General features: G+C 47.3%; 1 protein-coding gene across 1 annotated transcript in view; it reads right to left on the bottom strand.

Annotated features, from left to right (window-relative positions):
* The window catches only part of LOC139029071 (bone morphogenetic protein 7-like), a 63,034-nt gene extending 39,760 nt beyond the window's left edge, over positions 1 to 23,274 (bottom strand). The window contains 1 exon segment of the mRNA XM_070448149.1: positions 22,540 to 23,274. Coding sequence (XP_070304250.1) covers positions 22,540 to 22,939 — 400 coding nt within the window. The 5' untranslated portion in view covers positions 22,940 to 23,274.
* Between the last annotated feature and the right edge of the window lie 259 nt (positions 23,275 to 23,533).

The raw sequence follows: 23,533 nt of genomic DNA, 5'->3' as shown, positions 1-23,533 counted from the left end.
CTCTCTTTCCCTCGCGTCTTCTCCTCCCTCCCCTCCGTCTCTCTCATCTCCTCTCTCTCTCTCTCTCTCTGTCTCTCTCCTCTCTTCTCCTCTCTCTCTGCTCCTCTCGTCTCTCTCTCATTTCTTCCGTCTCTCTCTCTTCTTCTCTCCTCTCTCTCTCGTCTTCTCTCTCCACTCCTTCTCCCTCTCTCTCTCTCTCTCTTCTCTGTCTCTCTCTCTCTTCTGTCCTCTCTCTCTTTTTCTCACCACACTCGCGCACGACACACACACAACACACACCGAGCTCACGCACGCAGCACGACACACACACCACACGCGCAACGCCACGCCCGCACACACATACACATCTCTTCCTCCTCTTAATCATCTCTTTCCCTCCCTCTCTCTGTCAGGTTTATGAATGTGAAACAGTTTTAGTTTTTTTGTAACCATTATTTAAAACATTGGAGGGTCTGCATCAACATCTTCTGCCGGAGATGAGAGACGAGAGCTCAGAGGAAAAGGGTGAAAGAAAGAGGAGGAGAGAGAAAGAGGAGAGAGAGAGAGAGAGAGAGAGAGAGAGCGTAGAGCAGAGAGAGAGAGAGAGACGAGAGGAGGAGAGAGAGAGAGAAGAGCGGAGGTGGGTGAGCCTAATTGCAGTGCTCCAGTCAGTCTTCCCAGGTTAAAGAGTGTGTGATAAGGAGAGATTAGGGCTGACCACAAGCAATTATAATCCCTTTATGAACATGTGAGGGTTTGACTGTACTGAATGGCCTGACCTTCCACTCTCACCCTCTCTACATTTCCCACTTCAACACTGTGTCTGTGTGTTTGTGTGCGTGCTGTTGTGCTTCAGTGCATCCGTGTGTGTCCTGGTTGAAGTGTTGTCAGGCACTATATACGGCAGTGGGGGGGATGAAGGTGGGAGGGAGAGGTGACTGGTGGTGGACTCTTGTTGGGAGAGGGGTAAAAGAGCGGTGAGGTGGCGAGGGGAATGTTGAGGACGTAGGGGTGAGCTGCCCCCGTTGTCTAGCGGAAGTGAGCGGTGCAGATTGACTGGTGTGAGGGGTGCCTGACAAGACACTTGAGCTAATGTCGCCTGTCAGTTTCGTCTCTGTTGCTCCCGGAGAAGAGGTGTCGGGCGTGGTGTTTGGGGTCCAGTGCCCGCAGAGGGGAGAGGGGGAGGAGAGGGAAAAAGAGTTGGGGGCGAAGAGGAGAACTTGGGGGGAGCAACAGCTGTGGGAGAGAGAGAAAAGGTTGAGAGAGGGAGAGAGAAAAGAAAAACATGGTCCGTTCTTGCATTGATATGTGATTTTGAAAGAGAAACACAGGATTTCAGCCTGCACCGATGGGTGTGTGGAGGGATAAGTTTGTCCCTCGGTGGGGTGCGGTAAATCGCATAAGGGAGCAGCTCTTTCCCCTCCATGAAGAGAAGAGAGGACTGGGATAGTCTGGGCCTTGATATAGATAATACACAGATTAATTTTAGGCACGTCTCATGAGAGAGCATTGAAAGCTGGAGTGCAATGGCCACATTGTGCAGTGTTTCCAGAAATGGGTTCACTCTTTATGAAATTATTGATGTACCTTTCTCTGCAGCAGCTGTGTGCAGGTACTTGAATGTTTTTAGAAGGGCCTCATCATTGTAAGCTCTGTGGGTCTGTCCATGTGCGGCGGCTTTCAATCTGGGGACAACTATGTGGTTTTGAATCGCATCCACATCAATAACCAGATCATAAACCACATCACATCTTGGTTAAAGCATAACATCTGTGTTGACGATAAGGATTGTTTCATTCCCAAATTTGCTAACAGAATGGGAGCGCTAGTGACTGAAGCGTTCAATGTGTCACCGTCCATTAAAGTATTTAAAGCATGCTTCTGTGGTGTGTGTGTCAGTGTCTGCATAGGGTGTGTTATAACTAATATGGATCAGAGACGAAACCTCATATCTGCATTGACACACCGAGAGAGAGAGAGAGGGAATGAGAGATAGGGGAAAAAGAGAAGAGGGAAAGAGAGGGGGAATGAGAGAGAGGAGGGAGAAGGAGGGAGAGAGAAAAGGGGAGTTTGCTCAACATGTTGATCCTATAAAGAGGAGAAAAGGTTTGATCTCCCGGGTAACGGGTGACTGCCCACAGCAGAGTGATTACCGCGTTAGGAAACATCCTGCCCACTGGCGACTACTGATGACATCAGCGCTCTGCGATGTATTTTTACTGCTGTAACCCCTGACAGCGCTGGCTGTCTGGGAAATGGTCAACACAGTTCCACGCTAGAACCTGGCCACTCTTAAGACCCATTTAACACTGGATGCTGTGTGCGCGTGTGCGCTTGTGTGTGTGTTTCTGCCTGTGCATGTGAATGTATGTGTGTTTGCGCCTTTGTGCAGCAATTGAGTGATTCCTGGAACAAGGTGGTAGAAGAGGGTTAATGCATTTGCACTGGTAGAACTTATAGCCCTGAGAGAGCTCTGTGCCTGGGCAGTTGGTTGTGACCTCTCGCTCCTTCTTATTGTAACACACAGAGAGGAGGAGAGCCGTGGTGGAATCAGTCTGCGTCCATAAACATGAGAGCTGGGTTTCCCCTCACGCTCCACTGCCTGTTATGGAGGTGCACTTCCCCCCTGAACCTCAGAGATTTACAGTACCACCACAGACCCACTGCAGGCATGGGGCTCCCTGTAATGAGTTTCAGAGGGTAGATAGAGAGCTAACACTCCAACTACCTGGACTCATCTCCTAGACAATATATTAACATCAACAAGAGATGTTTAACACATCTGCCGTAAGGTGACAATACATCAGAATTCCACATATTGGAGTTGTATTTCTAGACAAGCTGTACTTGAAGCTGTCTTCCAGTGGGTTGTTCTGTGGTGTGTCTCAACACATGTTGAGGGAGTTGGATAAAGGAGTGTACACTGTAACCAGCTATACTTCCTCTTGGTATCACCACTCCTCTTCCCCCCCTTTTTAACGTTCTTTCATTTAGAGGCCGCAGCCACCACACCCTTCTCAACCAGCCAAAACGCCTCTTATTATAGACCTCAGGAGATTTTACAAGCACATGCGCACAGCACACACACACACACACACACACACACACACACACACACACACACACACACACACACACACAACACACACACCACACACACAACACCACACACAAACACACACCACACGACACAACAACACACATACACACATGCAAACACACATGAACACACACGCACGTCCCTACACACACACACACACACACACACACACACACACACACACGAACACAGACACAGACAAATTTCCCCCCAAAACCCAGGGCGGCATCCCCTGCACACATGACGGACAGATTGGCACCCTCGTTTAAAGAGCTTGTTGTTTGTTTAGTTTAATTATAACCATTCCCTTTCCAAATAAATGAAATAGTTGAAAGAAGGAAATGATCCAACGTAAGGCCAACAGCTGCTGCCTACCCAAATAAACACAAAACTGACATCAAATTCATATTTCACACTATACATTATAAAGCAGTTGCTTACTGTTGTTGCTTGGCTTTTACAAGCTTTGATTTGGCTGTTTCTTCCTGTTGGAGAATCTGTTAAGCCTTGTTTATACCTGCCTTTAACTTGCATCCTTTGTCCTGATCTTGTCCACATTCTGATTGTGCCCACACTTAAAGACACGCGTAGACAATCAAAAGACACATTGTGATTTGATTGTGATCAGATCATCCTGCCCACATCTGGAGGTAGTCAGACATGCAATGTCTGGATAACTTACAAGTGTAGACAGATCTGGACAGGGAAACCATTTAAATCATCATTATTCCAGTTTCTAAAATCACTGACAGTTGGCAACYTTGACTGATTACATCAATATGTGTCTTAAATCATTTGCATAAAGGAAGTTACCAGGAAATCTGGTCACAATGCAGACACAGTGGACAGATAATAGACACATTTTAATACTACGTGTAGACACATTTCTGGAAATTTGGGCACAATCACAAGATGGCGCCGACAGAGAGGGTCGCCTCGCTTCTAGTCCTTAGGAAACTTTGCAGTATTTTGTTTTTTAATGTATTATTTCCTACATTGCTAGCCCAGAAAATATTCWATGTTATTACGTACAGCCGGGAAGAAATATTGGATATCAGAGCGACCTCAACTTACCAGCACTACGACCAGGAATACAACTTTCCTGAAGTGGATCCTTTGTCCGAACAACCCAGGGCATTTGAACTGATTCCAGAGACTGACCCAAAACAACGCCGCCGGAGAAGAGGTAGACGGAGTGGTCTTCTGGTCAGACTTCGGCGGCGCGCACATCACCCACCGCTTCCGAGTATAATGTCCAGTATCTAGATAACAACGTAGACGAAATTAGGACATGGGTTGCTTTCCAGAGAGACATCAGGGATTGTAACATACTCTGTTTCACGGAAACATGGCTCTCTCGGGATATGCTGCCGGAGTTGATACAGCCACCTGGATTCTTTGTGCGTCGCGCCGACAGGAATAAACATCTCTCTGGGAAGAAGAAGGGCGGGGGTGTATGTTTCATGATTAACGACTCATGGTGTAATTGTAACAACATACAGGAACTCAAGTCCTTTTGTTTACCTGTCCTAGAATTCCTACCAATCAAATGCCGACCGTATTATCTCCCAAGGGAAATCTTCTTGGATGTTGTCACAGCCGTGTATATCCCCCCTTGAGCCGATACCATGACAGCCCTCAAGGATCTTCACTGAACTTTATGCAAACTGGAAACCATTTATTGTTGCTAGGGATTTTAACAAAGCAAATTTGAGAACAAGACAACCTAAATTCTATCAGCATATTGACTGTAGCACTCGCGCTGGTAAAACACTGGATCATTGCGACTCTAACTTCCGCGATGCAAACAAGGCCCTCCCCCGCCCTCCTTTCGGCAAATCGGACCACGACTCCATTTTGCTCCTCCCTTCCTATAGGCAGAAACTCAAACAGGATGTACCCATGCTAAGGATTGTTCACCGCTGGTCTGACCAATCGGAATCCACGCTTCAAAATTGTTTTGATCACGCGGACTGGGACATGTTCCAGGTAGACTCAGAGAATAATATTGACGTATACGCTGATTCGGTGAGTGAGTTTATAAGGAAGTGCATAGYAGATGTTGTACCTACTGTGACTATTAAAACCTACCCTAACCAGAAACCGTGGATAGATGGCGGCATTCACACAAAACTGAAAGCGCGAACCAGCACATTTAACCATGGAAAGGTGACTGGGAATATGTCTGAATACAAACAGTGTAGTTATTCACTCCGCAAGGCAATCAAACAAGCGAAATGTCAGTACAGAGACAAAGTGGAGTCGCAATTCAGCGGCTCAGACATGAGACGTATGTGGCAGGGACTACAGACAATCACGGACTACAAAAGGAAAACCAGCCACGTCACGGACACCTACGTCTTGCTTCCAGACAAACTAAACACCTTCTTTGCCAGGTTTGAGAATAATACAATGCCACCGACACGGCCCGCTACCAAGGACTGTGGGCTCACCTTCTCCGTGGCCGACGTGAGCAAGACATTTAAATGTGTTAACCTTCGCAAGGCTACTGGCCCAGGCGGCATCCCTAGCCGCGTCCTCAGAGCATGCGTAGACCAGCTGGCTGGTGTGTTTACGGACGTATTCAATCTCTCCCTATCCCAGTCTGCTGTCCCCACATGCTTCAAGATGGCCACCATTGTTCCTGTACCCAAGAAGGCAAAGGTAACTGAACTAAATGACTATCGCCCCGTAGCACTCACTTCTGTCATCATGAAGTGCTTTGAGAGGCTAGTCAAGGATCATATCACATCCACCGTACCTGTCACCCTAGACCCACTTCAATTTGCTTACCACCCCAATAGGTCCACAGACGATGCAATCGCCATCACACTGCACACTGCCCTACCTCATCTGACAAGAGGAATACCTATGTAAGAATGATGTTTAATGACTATAGCTCAGCATTCAACACCAGAGTACCCTCCACGCTCATCATTAAGCTTGAGGCCCTGGGTCTCAACCTTGCCCTGTGCAATTGGGTCCTGGACTTCCTGACTGGCCGTCCCCCGGGGGTGAAGGTAGGAAGCAACATCTCCACTTCGCTGATCCTCAACACTGGGGCCCACAAGGGTGCGTGCTCAGCCCCCTCCTGTACTTCCTGTTCACCCATGACTGCATAGCCATGCACGCCTCCAACTCAATCATCAAGCTTGTGGACTACACAACAGTAGTGGGCTTGATTACCAACAACGATGAGACAGCCTACAGGGAGGAGGTGAGGGTACTCAGAGTGTGGTGTCAAAACACAACCTCTCACTCAACGTCAACAAAACAAAGGAGATGATAGTGGGCTTCAGGAAACGGCAGAGGGAGCACCCCCCTATCCACATCGACGGGACAGCAGTGGAGAATGTGGAAAGTTTTAAGTTCCTCGGTGTACACATCATGTACAAACTGAAATGGTCCACCCACACAGACAATTTGGCTTGCCACCTAAAACACTCAAAATTMTTACAAGCATTTCGCTACACGCAATAACATCTGCTAACCATGTGTATGTGACCAATTAAATATAATTTGATTTGAATCAGAATGTAGACAAGATCAGGACAAAGGACCCATGTTAGCACCAGGTATAAACAGGGCTTTAGACATTACAGATTATAATTAATTTAGGCTAACACAATCTTCTGCTAGAACAACCAACACACTCTCCATCAGTGCTCCAGTACGGGCCAGAGAGCAGAGTTCTGAGCCTTGTGTTCATTTGTTTTACCAGCAGTGTGGTTTGTCACTGGGTCCTTGGATTTGCTCTGGCCCACATCTGGACTCTCGCTCTGGGGTAAACTCCGCTCAATGCTGCCCTCCGCAGAAGACAAGGGCACTYGGCTCTCTCTGACTTCCATTCACTATAACTCACTATGCTTGGGGGGATATTAAGGCAGATCACTTGATGTGCCCGTTGTAAGGCACAGTTATCCATTGCAAGAGTAGCTGATGTGAAGGGTGTATACATCACAGCAGGTTGGTGCCACCTTAATTGGGGAGGACGGGCATGTGTCAATGGTTGGAGCGGAATAGGTGGAATGGTATCAAATACATGGTTTCCATGTGTTTCATGCCATTACATTAGCTCCATTACAGACGTTATTATGAGCCGTCCTCCCCTCACCAGCCTCCACTGGTATACATGCCTATACAGCCCCACAGTGGAGGTGTCATAATAATCATAAAACCTAGCAATCAAACAGGGAAATGGTTCCAATCGTTTTTCCACCCTTCATTTTTACCTTAGGGGATTTTAGAAACACTTAAAATAAGGGCTGTGTTTCGTGTAGGCTTACCCTGGCATGACGTTTTGATAACCATGTAAATCTCTTTCGGACAAGATGGCTTTATCAATATTTTTGGCTCTATTTACTCTGAGATTCGTAAATGCTAATCAAAGTAAACATCATGCAAAACTATAAATCCCTGSACGTCATCTCTAGCTGACACCTTTGCTAACAGGTATTGTGTCAATTTAAAACTTGCACAAAACAGTTCACAGAATTGTCCATTTAAAGAAATGTTGCCAATTTATTKATTACTACATTTAGATAACATTAGATAGTTAATCCAGAGATTCTTACCTTTGCCTCGATTCGGCTGTCTCATCCAGATCATCATGATGATCTGGATGATATAGTTGTTTATGATAGCCACATTAGCAGAAAATTTGCATTTCATTTTTAGGGGAGGTAAATACAGGAGAATATACTGATAAAAGTCACCTTGTCCTAGAGAGATTTACACAGTTATCAAAATGTCACGCCAGGGTAAGCCTTCACAAAACACAGCCCTTATTGGAAGTGTTTCTAAAATCCCCTAAGGTAAAAATGAAGGGTGGAAAAACGATTGGAACCATTTCCCTGTTTGACCACTAAGTTTTATGGGTATTATGACTCATACTGTTGTACTCTATTATCATCACAATCCTATAATTTTCTCCAAGTCTGTCACTCAAATTCAGGGATACTTTTCATTCTTTATCTTCTGCCCCCCCTTCTCTCTCTCTCTCTCTAACCCCATTCTGATGTGTTTATGAGCAACCTCAGGGGTCAATTATGTCAGCAGCATACTCCTACAGTTAAAATTACCCATGCTCAGCCTCAGAGAGAGAGAGAGAGAGACATGATTTAGAAAGCGTAGTGTTGTTGGCTGAAACATTCCTGGCCTTGAACGCGCTCCGTCCGTCATTTCAGCCGAGCAAGAACACCCACTACTCTGTACATCTGGGTCTTTGACAACTCGCCACATTGTCAAGTCCCACCCGCAGGCTGTTTCATCACAACTCACAGCAAGTGTCTGGGACGGTCCAAGAGTGAGGAGATGCTGTGCATATCCAGATGTCAGTGTGTTTGGAGATCTACAGGTGAACATACAGTTCCAGGAGTTTAATAGAAAGGGAATGCAAGGCTTTGACCTTGATAAATAATCCATGTGTTATGTGGTAGCCTAACAGAAACTGTGTGTGTGTGTGGGGGGGGGGGGCGGAGGCAGTTGCATTTTGCTCTTGCATATTGTGGTACTGATTTAAGAATGCTATGGTAAACTTTGCATATGGACAAGAACTTTAAAGGCAACAGTAGCTACCTGAACCAACTATCACATTATCTATCCCAGTTAGTTCTTCCTGTCCACGGAGGACCTAAAATATGCAATCTCTGACACAAATCAGCTCCAAAATGTATTATAAACACATGTATGTGTGTGTGTGTGTTCACCAAGTAGTGACCACATAAATCAATGGGGAGGGAGGACGAATAACACCTCCCCAGTGTCAAAGCCAGGCGCAAGTAGGCAGATCAGAGCGCTGATTGGACCTCAACAGAAAGACCAATCCAACAGGCTTCAGCTCACAATCTAGTTCTAAACCTGGCAGACAGAGAGAACTATCTCTAGACCCAGAGAGGCTTATAAAAGTCAGAATGGATGGCTCTGGGGGCTGGGTGGTGTGTGTGTGTGTGTGGTGTGTTGTGTGTGTGTGTGTGTGTGTGTGTGTGTGTGTGTGTGTGTGTGTGTGTGTGTTGTGTGTGTGTTGTGTGTGTGTGTGTGTGTGTGTGTGTGTGGTGTGTGTGTGTGTGTGTGTGTGTGTGTGTGTGTGGTGGGTGTGTGGTGTGTGTTGAGTGAAAAGTGTTGACATGTTTTGTGTCTGGCGGGTGGGAAGGTTTGATTCCCTACGAGTTAAGGGGGCAGAGTTGGGGGTTGGAAAGAGACACTAGGGAACCCTGTTGGTGTAAGCTGTGAAAGTAGGAAGGAGGCTCAGTGAATTGTTGGTAGGTTTAAGTGTGTGTGGTGTGTGTGTGTGTGTGTGTGTGGTGTGTGTGTGTTGTGTGTGTGTGTGTGTGTGTGTGTGTGTGTGTTGGTGGTGTGTGTGTGTGTGGTGTGGTGTGTGGCTGTGTGTGTGTGGTGTGTGTGTGTGTGGGTGTTGCTGTGTATGTGTGCTGGCAGCCTGGCGTGCCTGCCTGCACTGCGCGCCTACACTCGTACTGTAATAATATTCCACCATTCATCATATAGATATTCCACATATCATCCTTCAGCACCCCCACCTACTCACCAACTATTTTCCCTACTGCCACATCTACCTAAGCTATATACCATGTATACTGTATATATTCCTCTACAGCACCATGTTCCATATTCCTTACAGCACAATGTTACATACATCAACACCAGTAAGTTAATGCTATGGATTTAGATGTATGACTCCAACCTGACTGTAACTCCCAACATAACTGTGGCGTGACAGCGAACGTTACCAGAGCATGCAGGCATATATGTGTGGGTGTGTGTGATGTGATGTGTGTGTCTGTGTGTTGGCTATGTGGTAGTGTGTCGGGGTGTGTTTCTCGTGTGGTGTGTGGTGTGGATAGCTCGTTGTTTGTAATCTGTGTGTATGTGTGTGTGTGTGTGTAATTGTGTATGTGTGTAGTGATGTTTGGTGTAGTGTGTGTAAGGTGTGTGTGCGTGCTGTGTGTGTGCCTGTGCGTGTGTCGCTTCTGTGGTGTACAACAGTGTGGAGTGACACAAAGCTGTTTCAATGTAAAACTCCTGCTAATAAATCCAAAACTCCTCCAAAACATGCCATTCAAGCCCTTTTTTACACGGCCCGCTAACACACACCTATTAAACACCCTACAACACGGCGCTGCCAAATCTGTGCCACCTCCCAGGGGGGGGTGAGGGGCGGTGGCAGGGGGCAAGGTTGGTGCCCCTTGGCGTCACCATGGAACAGATGGAATCCTTCTCTCATCAAGACACACACATCCACACCCACAGAACCAACAATATATGAGTCTAACTGAATCAACACAAATCCTTTTCTCTCAATAAAATATATATGATTATGAGCCTTCCTTTTATCTAAATGTTTCAAACATGCTCTAGATTTCTTATGTTTATGCTAGGAAAGGATGTATTCCAAATGCATCTATAAACAGTACAAAATGTGAAGTGACTTGATAACTGCATGGAAGTAAAATATCGAATGACTTCTGGACATTTATTGCCCCAGGTCTATTGTTGCTAGGCCGACGTTAGAGCCAGCAGAGAGCAAGGAGACAAAAGAACTCACATCATTATTTTTGAATTTAGTAAAATGTTTTAACACATTCTGGTGCGGATCAATAGCAGCAGAGCATTTGGACAATTAAAACGCACTGCAAGCTGTACACCTTTTTTAAATAATTCGAAACTCTGACAGCTCTGGGATCAGCTGGCTACTGAGATGCTTGCACTATCAGCAATGACTCTGGGACTATCAGCAGTGGCTCATGGGACCTATCAGTATCGCGCTCTGGGGACCTATCAGCATGGCCATTCTGCGGGACTATCAGCGAGGCTCTGGGGAGCGCTAATCAGCATTGGGCTCCTGGGGGAACTCATCAGCATGGCTCTGGGACCTATCAGCATGGCCTGGGACCCTATCAGCATGCTGCTGGCGGAATCAGCTGTCTGCCTATCAGCATGGCTCTGGGATCTATGTAGCATGGCGTCCTTGGGGACCTATCAGCGATGGCTCTGGGGGACCTATCAGCATGGCTTGGGCCTATCAAGCATGGCGTCTGGGGACCTATCAGCATGGCTCTGGGGCACCTTCCAGCATGGCTCTGGGGACCTATCAGCATGGGCTCCTGGGGATCTATCGATGGGCTGGACCTAGTCAGCATGGCTCTGGGGATCCTATCAGCTATTGGCTCGCGGTAGTATTCGAGCATGGCTCTGGGACCTATCCAGCACATGGCTCTGGGGACCTAAGCTCTGGCGCGACTATCAGCATGGCTCTGGGGACCTTTCCAGTCATGAGCTCTGGGACCCATGCTTCGATATAGCATGCGCTCTGAGGACGCCTATCAGATGGCTCTGGTGACCTATCCAGCATGGCTCTGGGTATCTATCAGCATGGCTGCTGGGGACCTATCGAGCATGGCTCGGGGACCTAGACAGCATGGGCGTCTGGGGACCATCAGCATGCTTGAGGACTCATACGCTCTGGGGATCCTATCAGCATGGCTCTGGGGATCCTATATCAGCATGGCTCTGGGTATCAGCATGGCTCTGGTGACCTATCAGCATGGCTCTGGGGACCTATCAGCATGGCTCTGGGGACCTATCAGCATGGCTCTGGGCGACATACAGCATGGCTCTGGGGACTTATTGCATGGCTCTGGGAACTGAGGCGCATGGCTCTGGGGACATCTAATCAGCATGGCTCTGGGGACCTATCAGCATGGCTCTGGGAGACCTTTTGGGGACTATAGCATGGCTCTGGGGACTATCACATGGCTCTGGGACTATAATCAGCATGGCTCTGGCGCTTATCAGCATGGTTCTGGGGACTTATACACACTCTGCGAGCTCTGGGATTATCAGCATGGCTCTGGGACTCTATTCAGCATGGCTCTGGGGACCTATCAGCATGGCTCTGGGAACCTCATCAGCATGGCTCTGGGGACCTATCAGACTGGCTCTGGGAGACATCATGGCATCTGGGGACACTACAGCATGGCTTCCTTGCGGGACCTATTCAGCATGGCTCTGGTTACATGGAATGCCAGATAGCAAACACAGCTGCTTTTCATTTTTCTTATACACACACATGGATACACGCGTGTTTGTAAGCACATACAACACAAAACACGCATACTCAACACAGGCAGGTATGCACGCAGACAGACACACACGCACACACACTTTCTCACCGCCTCAGGCTAGGGTAATCCATGCCATGATTGCATGACTCCAGCAGGGAATAGCAGGAAGCCATGACTAAACACACACCTGATAACACATTACTGTAAGACATTAAAACCCAGAGCTGTAAAACAGACCATAAAATACCACCCACGCAATGATGCCACTATTCACTGACCTGTGAGATTGCACATACTAGACATATGGAGTCACCCTGTTGCCCTGTGGTGGTGTGAGACCGAGTGGGCATCCGTGTGTGGAAAACGGGTTTGTGTGTGTGTGTGTGGTGTGTGTGTGTGTGTGTGTGTGTGTGTGTTGTGTGTGTGTGGTGTGTGTGTGTGTGTGTGTTGTGTGTGTGTGTGTGTGTGTGTTGTGTGTGTGTGTGTGTGTGTGTGTGTGTGTGTGTGTGTGTGTGTGTGTGTGTGTCTGTAAGTGCTTGACTTCCCTTTGCCATGCCAGCTCAGCCCAGCCAAGCAGCCCAGAGCTCTGGAAGCTGTGGTTTGTTGATGGGGAAATTACTTAATTCACTGTGGCTGAGGGCTAATGCACTGGGGACTGCTGGGACCATATCAAATAATTACCCCAAAGGGAGGTGTGTGGTGTGTGTGTGTGTGTGTGTGTGTGTGTGTGTGTGGTGTGGTGGTGTTGTGTGGTGTGTTGTGTGTGTGTGTGTGTGTGGTGTGTGTGTGTGTGTGTGTGTTGTGTGTGTGTGTGTTGTGTGTGTGTGTGTGTGTTGTGTGTCTTTCTCTCCCTGCTGAGAGGACTACACAATGGGACAACAAGAAAGACAGAGAAAGACAGAGAAAGACAGAGAAAGACAGAGAATGAGAGAGAAAGACAGAGAAAGAGAAAAGACAGAGAGAGAAAGAAGGATGAGAGAGAAAGAGAGATAAAGACAGAGAGAAAGAAGAGAAGACAGAGAAAGACAGAGAAAGACAGAGAAAGACAGAGAAAGAGAAAAGACAGAATGGAGAGAAAGACAGAGAAAGAGAAAGACAGAGAATGAGAGAGAACATTGCCACATACAGTATAACTCCTATAGACTGTCTCATCAGTATAACTCCTATAGACTGTTCGTAGTAAACTGCCTATAGACTGTCATCAGTATACATTATAGACTGTCTCGTCAGTATACTCCTATAGACTGTCCACGTCAGTAAACTCCTATATGCTGTGTAATAGGTTCATATCCACAGTGAGAGTGTTAGTTAGTAAGTTAGCATGTCAGAGTTGGACGTTGAGCAGCACACACCCTGGGCAAGGCGACCCATGTTGCGTTAGATGTGTACATTCTGCATGTACACTGTAAGCCATTTACACAGCGGGCCTTAAACTGAGGTGACCTCAGACGGAGGAGACAGAGGAGAAGAGGGGAGAGGAGTACATCTCTGGCCCTGGGGACTTTCCCAAAGCAACACACCCACCCTGGGCCTGCCCTGGAAACCAACAGCACCCTCAGAGCAGCTCAGATACACATGACAACACAGATCAGCTATCAGCAGGCCGGGAGAACAGCTCAGAATACACACTGACAACAGATCAGCTATCAGCAGGTTGAGAACAGCTCAGTTCAAAACACTGACAACCAGATAAACAACGCCTATCAGAGGCCTTGAGAAACAGCTCAGATCACACACTGACAACAGATCAGCTATCAGCAGGCCGCGAGATAAAACAGCTCAAAGATCAACTGACTGACCACTAAACATCAACGATTCAGAATGCCACTGAGAACAGCTCAGATACACACTGACAAAACATCAGCTATCAGCAGGCCTGAGAACAGCTCAGATACACACTGACAAAACATCAGCTATCAGCAGGCCTGAAGAACAGCTCAGATACACACTGCACAAACCACATATTCAGCATAGCAACAGCCTGAGAACAGACAGATATACTGTATATCTATAATATAATAATCATTTGCATATTATATCATGCTTTATCATGTAAGGTCATACAGCCATTCAATGACTTAATAACAAATCAGCTGCCCTGTGCACAATTCAATAAACAACCCTCAGCAGCACTTAGCTGCTGAACATCAGCCATGCCTTATAATCACTTTTTTGAATGGCTCCTTTTCAAATGATCTGCAGGTGCTCACAAGTTGAAATGCTGATTAAATGCGACCGCACTAAAAATCTTTTATTCAGGCAAAAGACCACGACAGGGGGGAACAGAGGGACACAGGAACAGCAAACATCAAACAAGAAATCGACAAGGACAGAAACAGGAAAACAGAGGGAGAAAATAGGGACTTCTAATGCAGAGGGCAAAATACGGGGGAAGGTGTGAAAGAGTAAATGAGGTCGTTAGGAGAGAGAGGAACAAGTGCGGGCAGGAACGGAACGATAGGAGAGAGAGCGGGAGAGGGAGAGAGGAGGAGGAGAGAGAAGAGAGAGAAAGAGGGAAGAACTTAAATGAACCAGCAGAAGGGGAAGCACAGGGACAAGAACATGAAAATAAATGACAAACATTGACATGAGGCACTGAGCTACCCCATCCCGAGCGCTCCATGGGCGCTCGGGAAGAGAACTCTGGGCGGCAAGAGAGGAGGAATCATCATAATCACGAGAACGTCCAGGCACGTCCCGAGATGGAACCACTCCTCGCGCGTCAGCGACGTAAGCCTCCCAATCCCTAAATGTACTGGTGAAGATCGCGAAGAACGATTATGATCCTCCGACTTGTAACTATCGCAACCTGTCTCGTCCGATGGGTCCTCCTCAAAGGGGGGGGGTGGCGGCAGGGAAGAACGGGAGGCGCGAAGAAAAGGCTTGACAAGGAAGGACATGGAAGACAGGGTGGGACCGCGACGACGATGTGCGGAAAGAAAGCAGTCGCGCACGCTGCGACAGGATTGCAACTGACCTGAGAGACCCGGAACGGACGAATGTAAGCCGCGAGTTCAATTTCGAGAGAAGAGCTGGTCGTAAGGGGGAGAGTTTGCGAGTGGAAAGCCACACATCTCCTGACCGCGACTGCAAATACACCTAGGTATCCCTTATAGGCTACGTTTTTTGGCGGCTCTCAACAGTCCTTGCGCCCTGTAACAGGCAAAGTGCATCCGTGACCTGACCCTCCTCCAGGTGCCGCTCACAACGTTGGACAAAAGCCTGAGCGGAGGAACGCTGGACTCCGGCGTAGCTGGGACGAGAACAGAGGAGGCTGGTTATTGCCCAAGCTATACTTTGAAACGGAGATAGCCGGTAGCAGCACAGAGGAAGCGAGTTATGAAGCGTACTCAGCCCAGGGGCGGAGTCCGTTCCTGGCTCCAAGAACGCAGGGTTTCGAAACGAAAGCCGCGTAACAATCGAATACTAACTGCTCGATCTGGGTTGGCCCTTTCTGCTTTGACCGTTAGATTGGGGATGAAACCCGGAAGAGAGACTGACGAAGCACGAAACAAACGAGAAACTCCTCAAAACTGGAGTGACTAGAATTGCGGACCTCTGTCTGGAAACGGAGGCGTCTAACGGGTAGTCATGCCTTAATTACTGCACATTCTCACAATGAATGGATCTGTGCCGATCTCCTTAGACGTGGGAAGGAAGCTATAGCGAGGGGAATGAAATGTGCCGGCTTAGAGAACCTATCGATAACGTAAGAATCACAGTCTTCCCCGCAGACGAAGGCGACCGGTAATAAGTCTAAGGCGATGTGAGACCATGGTCGAGAAGGAATGGAGCGGTCCTGAGCGCCGGAGCAGGAGGAAAGTTACCAATGATCTTTGAGTCTGCGCGGCAAGTTCCGAGGCAGAAGCAGCCACGAAACGGCGCGTGTCACGCTCCTGGAGTAGGCCACCAAAACGCTGGCGAATAGAAGCAAGCGTACTCCGAACGCCGGGGTGGCCAGCTAAACTTGGCAGAGTGAGAGCCCACTGAAGAACAGCCAGACGAAGTAGAAGACAGGGAACAGAAAGGTACTAGGACAAGCGCGCGGCGACGCAGTGGCTGGGTGAAGTGTTGCTTTACTTGTCTCTCAATTCCCCAGACAGTCATCGCCGACACACGCGCCTATTCAGGGAGAAATCCGCTCAGGGGTGGTAGAGCACAGACAGAACTAAAGAGACGGAGATATGGCATCAGGCTTGGTGTTCTTATTTCCCGGGCGATAGGATCAACGAACGTCGAAACGAGCGAAAAAACAACGCCAAATTGCAGCTTGACGGCATTAAGTCGTTTGGTCCGAACGGATGTACTCAAGGTCCTTATGGTCAGTCCCAAACACAAAGGGACGGTCGCCCCCTCCAACCACTGTCGCCATTCGCCTATGGCTAAGCGGATGGCGAGCAGTTCGCGGTTACCCACATCATAGTTGCAGTTCCGATGGCGACAGGCGATGAGAAAAGTAAGCGCAAGAGATGGACTTATGTCAGAATGGAAGCGCTGGGACAGAATGGCTCCCACGCCCACCTCTGAAGCGTCAACTCTCGACAATGAAATTGTTAGTGAACGTCAGGAGTAACAAGGATAGGGGCGGATGTAAAACGCTTCTTGAGTGAGAATCAAAAGTCCCTGGGCGGAACGGACCACTTAAGCAAGACTTGACAGAAGTTAGAGCTGTGGAGAGGCAGCCACTTGACGAGAATTACGAATGAAACGTGCCGATTAGAAATTGCGAAACCGAGAAAGCGCTGCAACTCGACACGTGACTTAGGAACGGGCAATCGTGACAGCTGGACCTTAGCGGGATCCTCTGAATGCCTTCAGCGGAAATAACAGAACGCGAGAAATGTGACAGAGGAGAAATGAAGGGCACTATCTCAGCCTTCACGTAGAGAAATTCTCTAAAAGGCGCTGGAGTACAGCGTCGAACGTGCGCTGAACATGAAATCTCGAGAGACGGTGAAAAAATCAGGATATCGTCAAGGTAAACGAAAACAAAGATGTTCAGCATGTCTCTCAGTACATCATTAACTAATGCTGAAAGACAGCTGGAGCATTTTGCGAGACCGAACGGCAAAACCCGGTATTTCAAATGCCTAAACGGAGTGTTAAACGCTGTTTCCACTTCGTCCGCCTCTGATGCGTACGAGATGGTAAGCGTTACGAAGGTCCAACTTAGTAAGAACCTGGCTCCCTGCAAAATCTCGAAAGGCTGACGACATAAGGGGAACGGATAACGATTCTTAACCGTTATGTCATTCAGACCTCGATAATGAGCGGGCGCAGAGTCGTCTTCTTCTTAAACAAAAGAAAAACCCCGCTCCGGCGGAGGGAAGAAGGCACCAAGGTACGCGGCGTCGAGAGAAACAGACAAGATAATCCTCGAGAGCCTTACGTTCGGAGCCGAACAGAGAGTAATGTCTACCCCGAGGGGGAGGTGGTCCGCGGAAGGAGATCAATACAACAATCATACGACAGGTGAGGAGGAAGGGGTTGGCTCTGGACGCGACTGAAGACCGTGGCGCAGATATGATATTCCTCTCGGCACTCCTGTCAAATCACAGGTTCCTCCTGAGAGAGGGGACAGAAGAAAACAGGAGGGATAGCAGATATTAAACTTCACATGACAAGAACGTTCCAGGATAGGATAAAGAATTACTAGTCCAATTAATAGAAGGATTATGACATACTAGCCAGGGATGACCCAAAAACAGATGTAAAAGGTGAACGAAAAATCAAAAATTGAAATAGTCTCACTGTGATTACAGATACTGTGAGGGTTAAAGGTAGTGTTCACATTTGATACTGGGAAGAGAGAGATAGATCTGGGTGCGTGGATTTCCCTAACTGTCTGGAGGAATGTCATGTTTCCGAGCATGCTTCGTCATAATACAACCTCAGCCCCAGAGTCTATCAAGGCACTGCAGGAAGCAGCCGAACGGTCCAGCGTAGATGGACGACAAGGTAGTACAGGATTTGATGGAGAGAACTGGTAGTACAGCTCACATAAGCCCTCCGCTTACTGATGAGCTCTGGCTCTACTGGACATGACATGACAAAATGTCCAGCAGAACCGCAATAGAGGCAAAAGGCGGTTGGTGATTCTCCGTTCCCTCTCTTAGTCGAGATGCGAATACTCCCAGCTGCATGGGCTCCAGTCTCTGAGCGGGGGGAGGAGATGGTTGAGATGCGGAGAGGGGAACACCGTTAACGCGAGCTCTCTTCCCACGAGCTCGGTGACGCAGATCTACCCGTCGTTCTATACGGATGGCGAGTGGCAATCAAAGAGTCCACGCTGGAGAGGAACCTCCCGGGAGAGAAATCTCAATCCTTAACCCTCAGCGTGGAGTCCCTCCAAAACAAGCGAGCAACGCCGCTCGTTCCAGTCACTGGAGCAGCAAGAGTGGAAACTCTATAGAGTAATCTGTTATGTATCGATCACCTTGACATAGGGAAGCCAGGACCTGGAAGCCTCTCCAAAAACTGAACGATAAAACGGCCGTATCATCTCCTCTTTAAAGCTCAGATAATCGATAGACATCAGCCCTTGCCTCACCAGATGCTGTGCCCACTACCCGAGCCCGACCAGTAAAAGGAGTGATAATGACGTAAGGCGATCCGAGCTTCTCTCTTGAGTAGTGTTGGGCCTGGAGAGGACGACATATAACACTGGGTGAGAAAGGAGCGACACTCAGTGGGGCTGCCCAGAGTAACAAAGGTGGGTTATAACCCTAGGTTCCGGAGACTTGGAAGACAGAAGTATCTGGTGGCACGAGACGAAGACTCTGAAACTGTCCAGAGAGATCGGAGACCTGAGCGGCCCAGGGTTTCAACGGCATAACGAGCAGCAAACAATTCCTGCTCGTGTCTGCCGAGCATTGCTCCCTGGAACTCGACGGCAGTGTTGCGAGAATCCGTAGTCGCTGGTCCATTCTTGGTCGGTTCTTCTGTTATGCTGATTAAATGCGGACCAAAAGCGACTTAAAAGAAACAGAGTCTTTATTCCAGGCAAAACACGACAGGGCGGAACAAGGACAACAGGACAGCAAACATCAAACAAGAATCCGACAAGGACAGAAGCGGAAAAACAAGGGAGAAATAGGGACTCTTAATCAGAGGGCAAAATAGGGGACAGGTGTGAAAGAGTAAATGAGGTCGTTAGGAGAATGAGCAGCTGGAGCAGGAACGGAACGATAGAGAGAGAGAGCGGGAGAGGGAGAGAGGAGGAGGAGAGAGAGAGAGAGAAAAGAGGGAAAGAACCTATAAGACCAGCAGAGGGAAGCACAGGGACAAGACATGAAAATAAATGACAAAACATGACAACAATCAGATTGTGCCAGCTGCAATGCTGTATTTAAACAGGGAGTAGGCCTTGTCTTGAGTAGCCAGAAGGACACACACAGAGCAATGTCATGAGTCTAAATATCTAGTTATTTCCCTATGCTTGCTAACATACTCTCCCTACGAGACGTCTGTCAAGAATCAGGGTCATGCAGAACCACCAAATTTCAATACCTCCCCTTTTTCTCTTTCCCTTTTCTTTGCTCTTCTTCCCTCTCCTCACTGTCATTTGAGGGGACTATCATTGAAATCAGATAAACTCCTGTTGTCATAATATTTAAAAGCTAAAATGCCACCCAGATACTTTAAGAAAAAGCTTCCCAACCACCTCCAAGGCAGTTGGAAGTTGTCTAAGAGCCCTTGGACATGACGGCATTTATGGAGCTGACTTCTGAGGGTTCTAATTGTAGTGATTCAATGAAAAAGCATGTTGCTCTCTCATTTCCCCTCTGCATAGGTCTTGAGTTAAGGAAAAACCACAATGAATGAATAGGAAATAAGAAGCCATCAGTGTCTATGATTACAACTCTCTGTTCTCTTCCTCTCTCTCTCTCTTTCCCTCTCTCTCTTTCCTCTCTCTCTCTCTTCTCTCTCTCTCTCTCTCTCTCTCTCTCTCTCTCTCTCTCTCTCTCTCTCTCTCTCTCTCTCTTCTCTTCTCTCTCCACAACACTCTCACGTTCTCATATATAAGGCGTATGAATCAGCATTTCGATCTCGGGCGCTTTGGATCAAGCCTGGCTCATATCTGATGGCATCACATGAGACTCAGGAAGAAGAGCACTGACAAAGAGGCCCATTCACGGACGAGAACCATGATGACATCAAAAAGACACACATCCACTTTATCCAAATGAGTGACACAGACCATTTGATATATGGTAAGAGGAACCCAATATGGCACCAGGGGAATCTAACCTTCCCTGCKGAGAGGAGAAAAGGCTTCTGTGCTGCTCAGTAACCATATTACCAGGCCTCAACCAATAACAGTCACTGTGAGCTGAGTGGAAGTGACTCTGGACAAAAACACCAACATTAATTGTATTAGGGCTTTGTTCACAAGCCGCAAGTCACAGAACAAGCATAGAAATCTCTCGGCGAGAAAGGGTCTTGATTACACAAGATGGGTTCAGTTATAATATTATTTATTTTGTTTGCCCCAAATCAAAATATGCTCTCTTGTTGATGTGAAACATCTTTGTTATGATTGAATGTCAGGTTTATGGATCACAGACTAAGAAAATAAGGCCCATAGTAATATCAGAGTGGTCATTTCTCCTGTCAGGAACTGTTTCTGCTCTTCTCTCTGCCTCTCACAGGCTCTCTACTTGCCCCGTTGAAGTCTTCGGTTGCCTTCAAAATGGCACCCCATTCCCTACATAGTGTACTACATGTGACCAGGGCCCTAGAGCCCTATGTGGGCCTTGGTCAAAAGCAATGCACTATATAGGGATTTGGAATATTGTGCCTTTTCAGATGCAGCCTCAGTCTGGGAGTGTTAGGAAAAGAGAGAGTCCCTTGACTTTGCAAGGTTCTGCAGTCACATCCATCTGTGTCAAAATGCAGCAGGTCCCTCTTTAATGATATAGTGCAGCAGAGGAAGCACTGTCACCTCCCACTTCGTTGCCAAAACACTCCAACAATCATCCCTTCATCTCTCCAGGATTCATCACAAACTCCAGCTCCATCGAGCAATGATATTTCTTCTTGTTTTATTTGTTAATATTTGCCTTTTAACTTTACTATAACCGCACAAGTGGTACACTGAATGTGTACTCTAGCCAGATCCCATGCTGCAGTGTGGTTTCCCTCTTCAAATTAATCACAAATACTCATCTTGACCCTCATTCATAAATGCAGTTGCTGTGATTGCATAATTTGTTGGCCAAATTGAATTATGATGGTGTGTTTATCTTTCCATAAATCCTCTGGCGTTGCCTGCTAATATTGTGATGATGGGCAGGCAGTAAAGCCTGGCTGGCTGTTGCTGCTGACAGTAATGGTAATCAGTAATGGAGCAGAATCTCAGGGGGATTTCACTAAGACTCACTGATTAGATAAGGAACGCGATTATGAAGCACGGGCAAAAAAAACACAGCCAACAACTGAGAGAAAACGTATATTCTAAGAGGGAAAGAGCATAGGCTATCTGACACATGGCCCTTTTTCACGTGTTGAGATACAACAGATCACGCCCAACACTGGAGATAGAATACAAACTGTTGGGGATGTTATTTTGTCGGGAATGGAAAGCCTAAAGAGACCTAAGGAGACCAAGATGCACCTTGAACCTATTCTGTTGTTGACACTTGCTCATACTCCAGATAACAACAGTGGACTGAGTGACTGCAGGTTACATCATCTGTAGGGTTGAGCACCTGAACATTAGCTCAGTGGACAGCTGTTTGACAGAGACAGAGAGAGACAAGACACTGGAATGTGACATTCTGGGATTCCTCAACTGGACCATTAATAATAACTCAATTGCAACTTGTATCTACACTGAATGGCTTTTCTTGTGCAGTGTGTGTGCTGTAGCCCTATAAAGTGCTTCTACAGGACAAAGACCCAACATCCCCATGTGGAGATTAAAAAGCATGGTTGGTTCAATAGAAAATATAGAAAATACATCTAACTTTCATTCTCCTGCTATGTGAAAATCCCAGTTGTCTTTTAATAAGGCCTATAATCATGAGGGCGATAAGTCTTAAGGACCCAACTTACTTTAAAGTCATTAGATATTGCCTAAACATGGAACAGGGAACCTAAACAATGTCACTTGGTCTGTAAATCAATATTACTAACGTTAACAGTTAAATCATTTGCAAATCGCCATAACTCCAGTTTCACTCATGTTATTACATATTGGTGTATATGTAATAAGATATGAGCAAATTGTTACATACACATTTAAGGCATGGCGCTTATCTGTTTTAAAGATCTCTTGAAATTAGATATCCGCGGTGCAAAACCTCAGACGGTTAAGATGGAAAATCAAATACTGCATGGGCACATCATAATACGCACAAATGGCAAGGGGTGACATACCTAAATTGACAAAGCTCATAACCATGTCTGCGTCGTTTAGCAAGTTGTTGTCCTGTAGAGTTGCTATCGGCGGCCCCTGGGTGGTGAAGACGGGTTTGTATGGATAGGAGTACGCGTTCTCTTCCCCCTCCGTGGACATGGCATTGTACAGGTCCATCATGAACATTGGGGCCGCGTTGTGCTTCCCGTGGAGATGCGGTCGCGGCCGGTGTGGGAGCCCGAGTATCGAGAGGATTTCTCGCTGCATCTCCCTGCGCTCCTGGCTTTTCAGCCGCCGGTGGATGAAACTCGAGTGAACCTCATTGTCCAGGGAAAAGTTAGAAAATACTGTGTCCGCCAGGACGCAGTAGCTCCATACGAGGAACAAAGCAGGGGTACGTCTATCCAAAAATGAAACCATTTTGATGCCGTGCGTAATTGCGCTGAGTGCTCTAACCTAATACTTAAAATAAGGATATTGAACTTCGCAACATGTTTGTTCAATACCCGAATCATTGACGGCCCCTCATGTTGAGGGAAGAGTTCCCGATTGGAACATCAATTTCACTTCAACGTGCACTCTTATTGGATTGCCTTAAAATCCACTGATCTGTACAATTTTGAATTTCGATTATTTTGCCTTTACATCCAGCTTCTCCGACCTCTTTCACTAGCCTGTCACTGTCTCCCTGGGTCACGCGTAAACTGCAAGGTTGACAAGACGTGTTGCAGCGAGTGCGATGAGCCGAGCTCAGCGATCAGACTTTGAGGAGGTGCTTTGTGCGCTGGGAGGAGCAGAGAGAGAGCCCAGTATAGCACTGTGTGTGTGCGTGTGTGTGCGCGCGTGTGTGTGTGTGTCCGTGCTTGCATGATTACCCTCCCAAAAGAAGCACAATGTGACAAAAGGCCAACATACCATAGCTATATCTATATTGCTTTGAAAAAGACCTGTCATCAGTATCATGTTCTCTTGCATGTGTTCCATGGAAATGGTTAATACACAGTTTACCTGTGA

This window comes from Salvelinus sp. IW2-2015, linkage group LG17, assembly GCF_002910315.2.
Source record: "Salvelinus sp. IW2-2015 linkage group LG17, ASM291031v2, whole genome shotgun sequence".
NCBI classification, from domain to species: Eukaryota; Metazoa; Chordata; class Actinopteri; order Salmoniformes; family Salmonidae; genus Salvelinus; species Salvelinus sp. IW2-2015.
The sequence above is the reverse complement of the archived record's forward strand: the minus strand, read 5'-3'. Positions and strand labels throughout refer to the sequence as shown.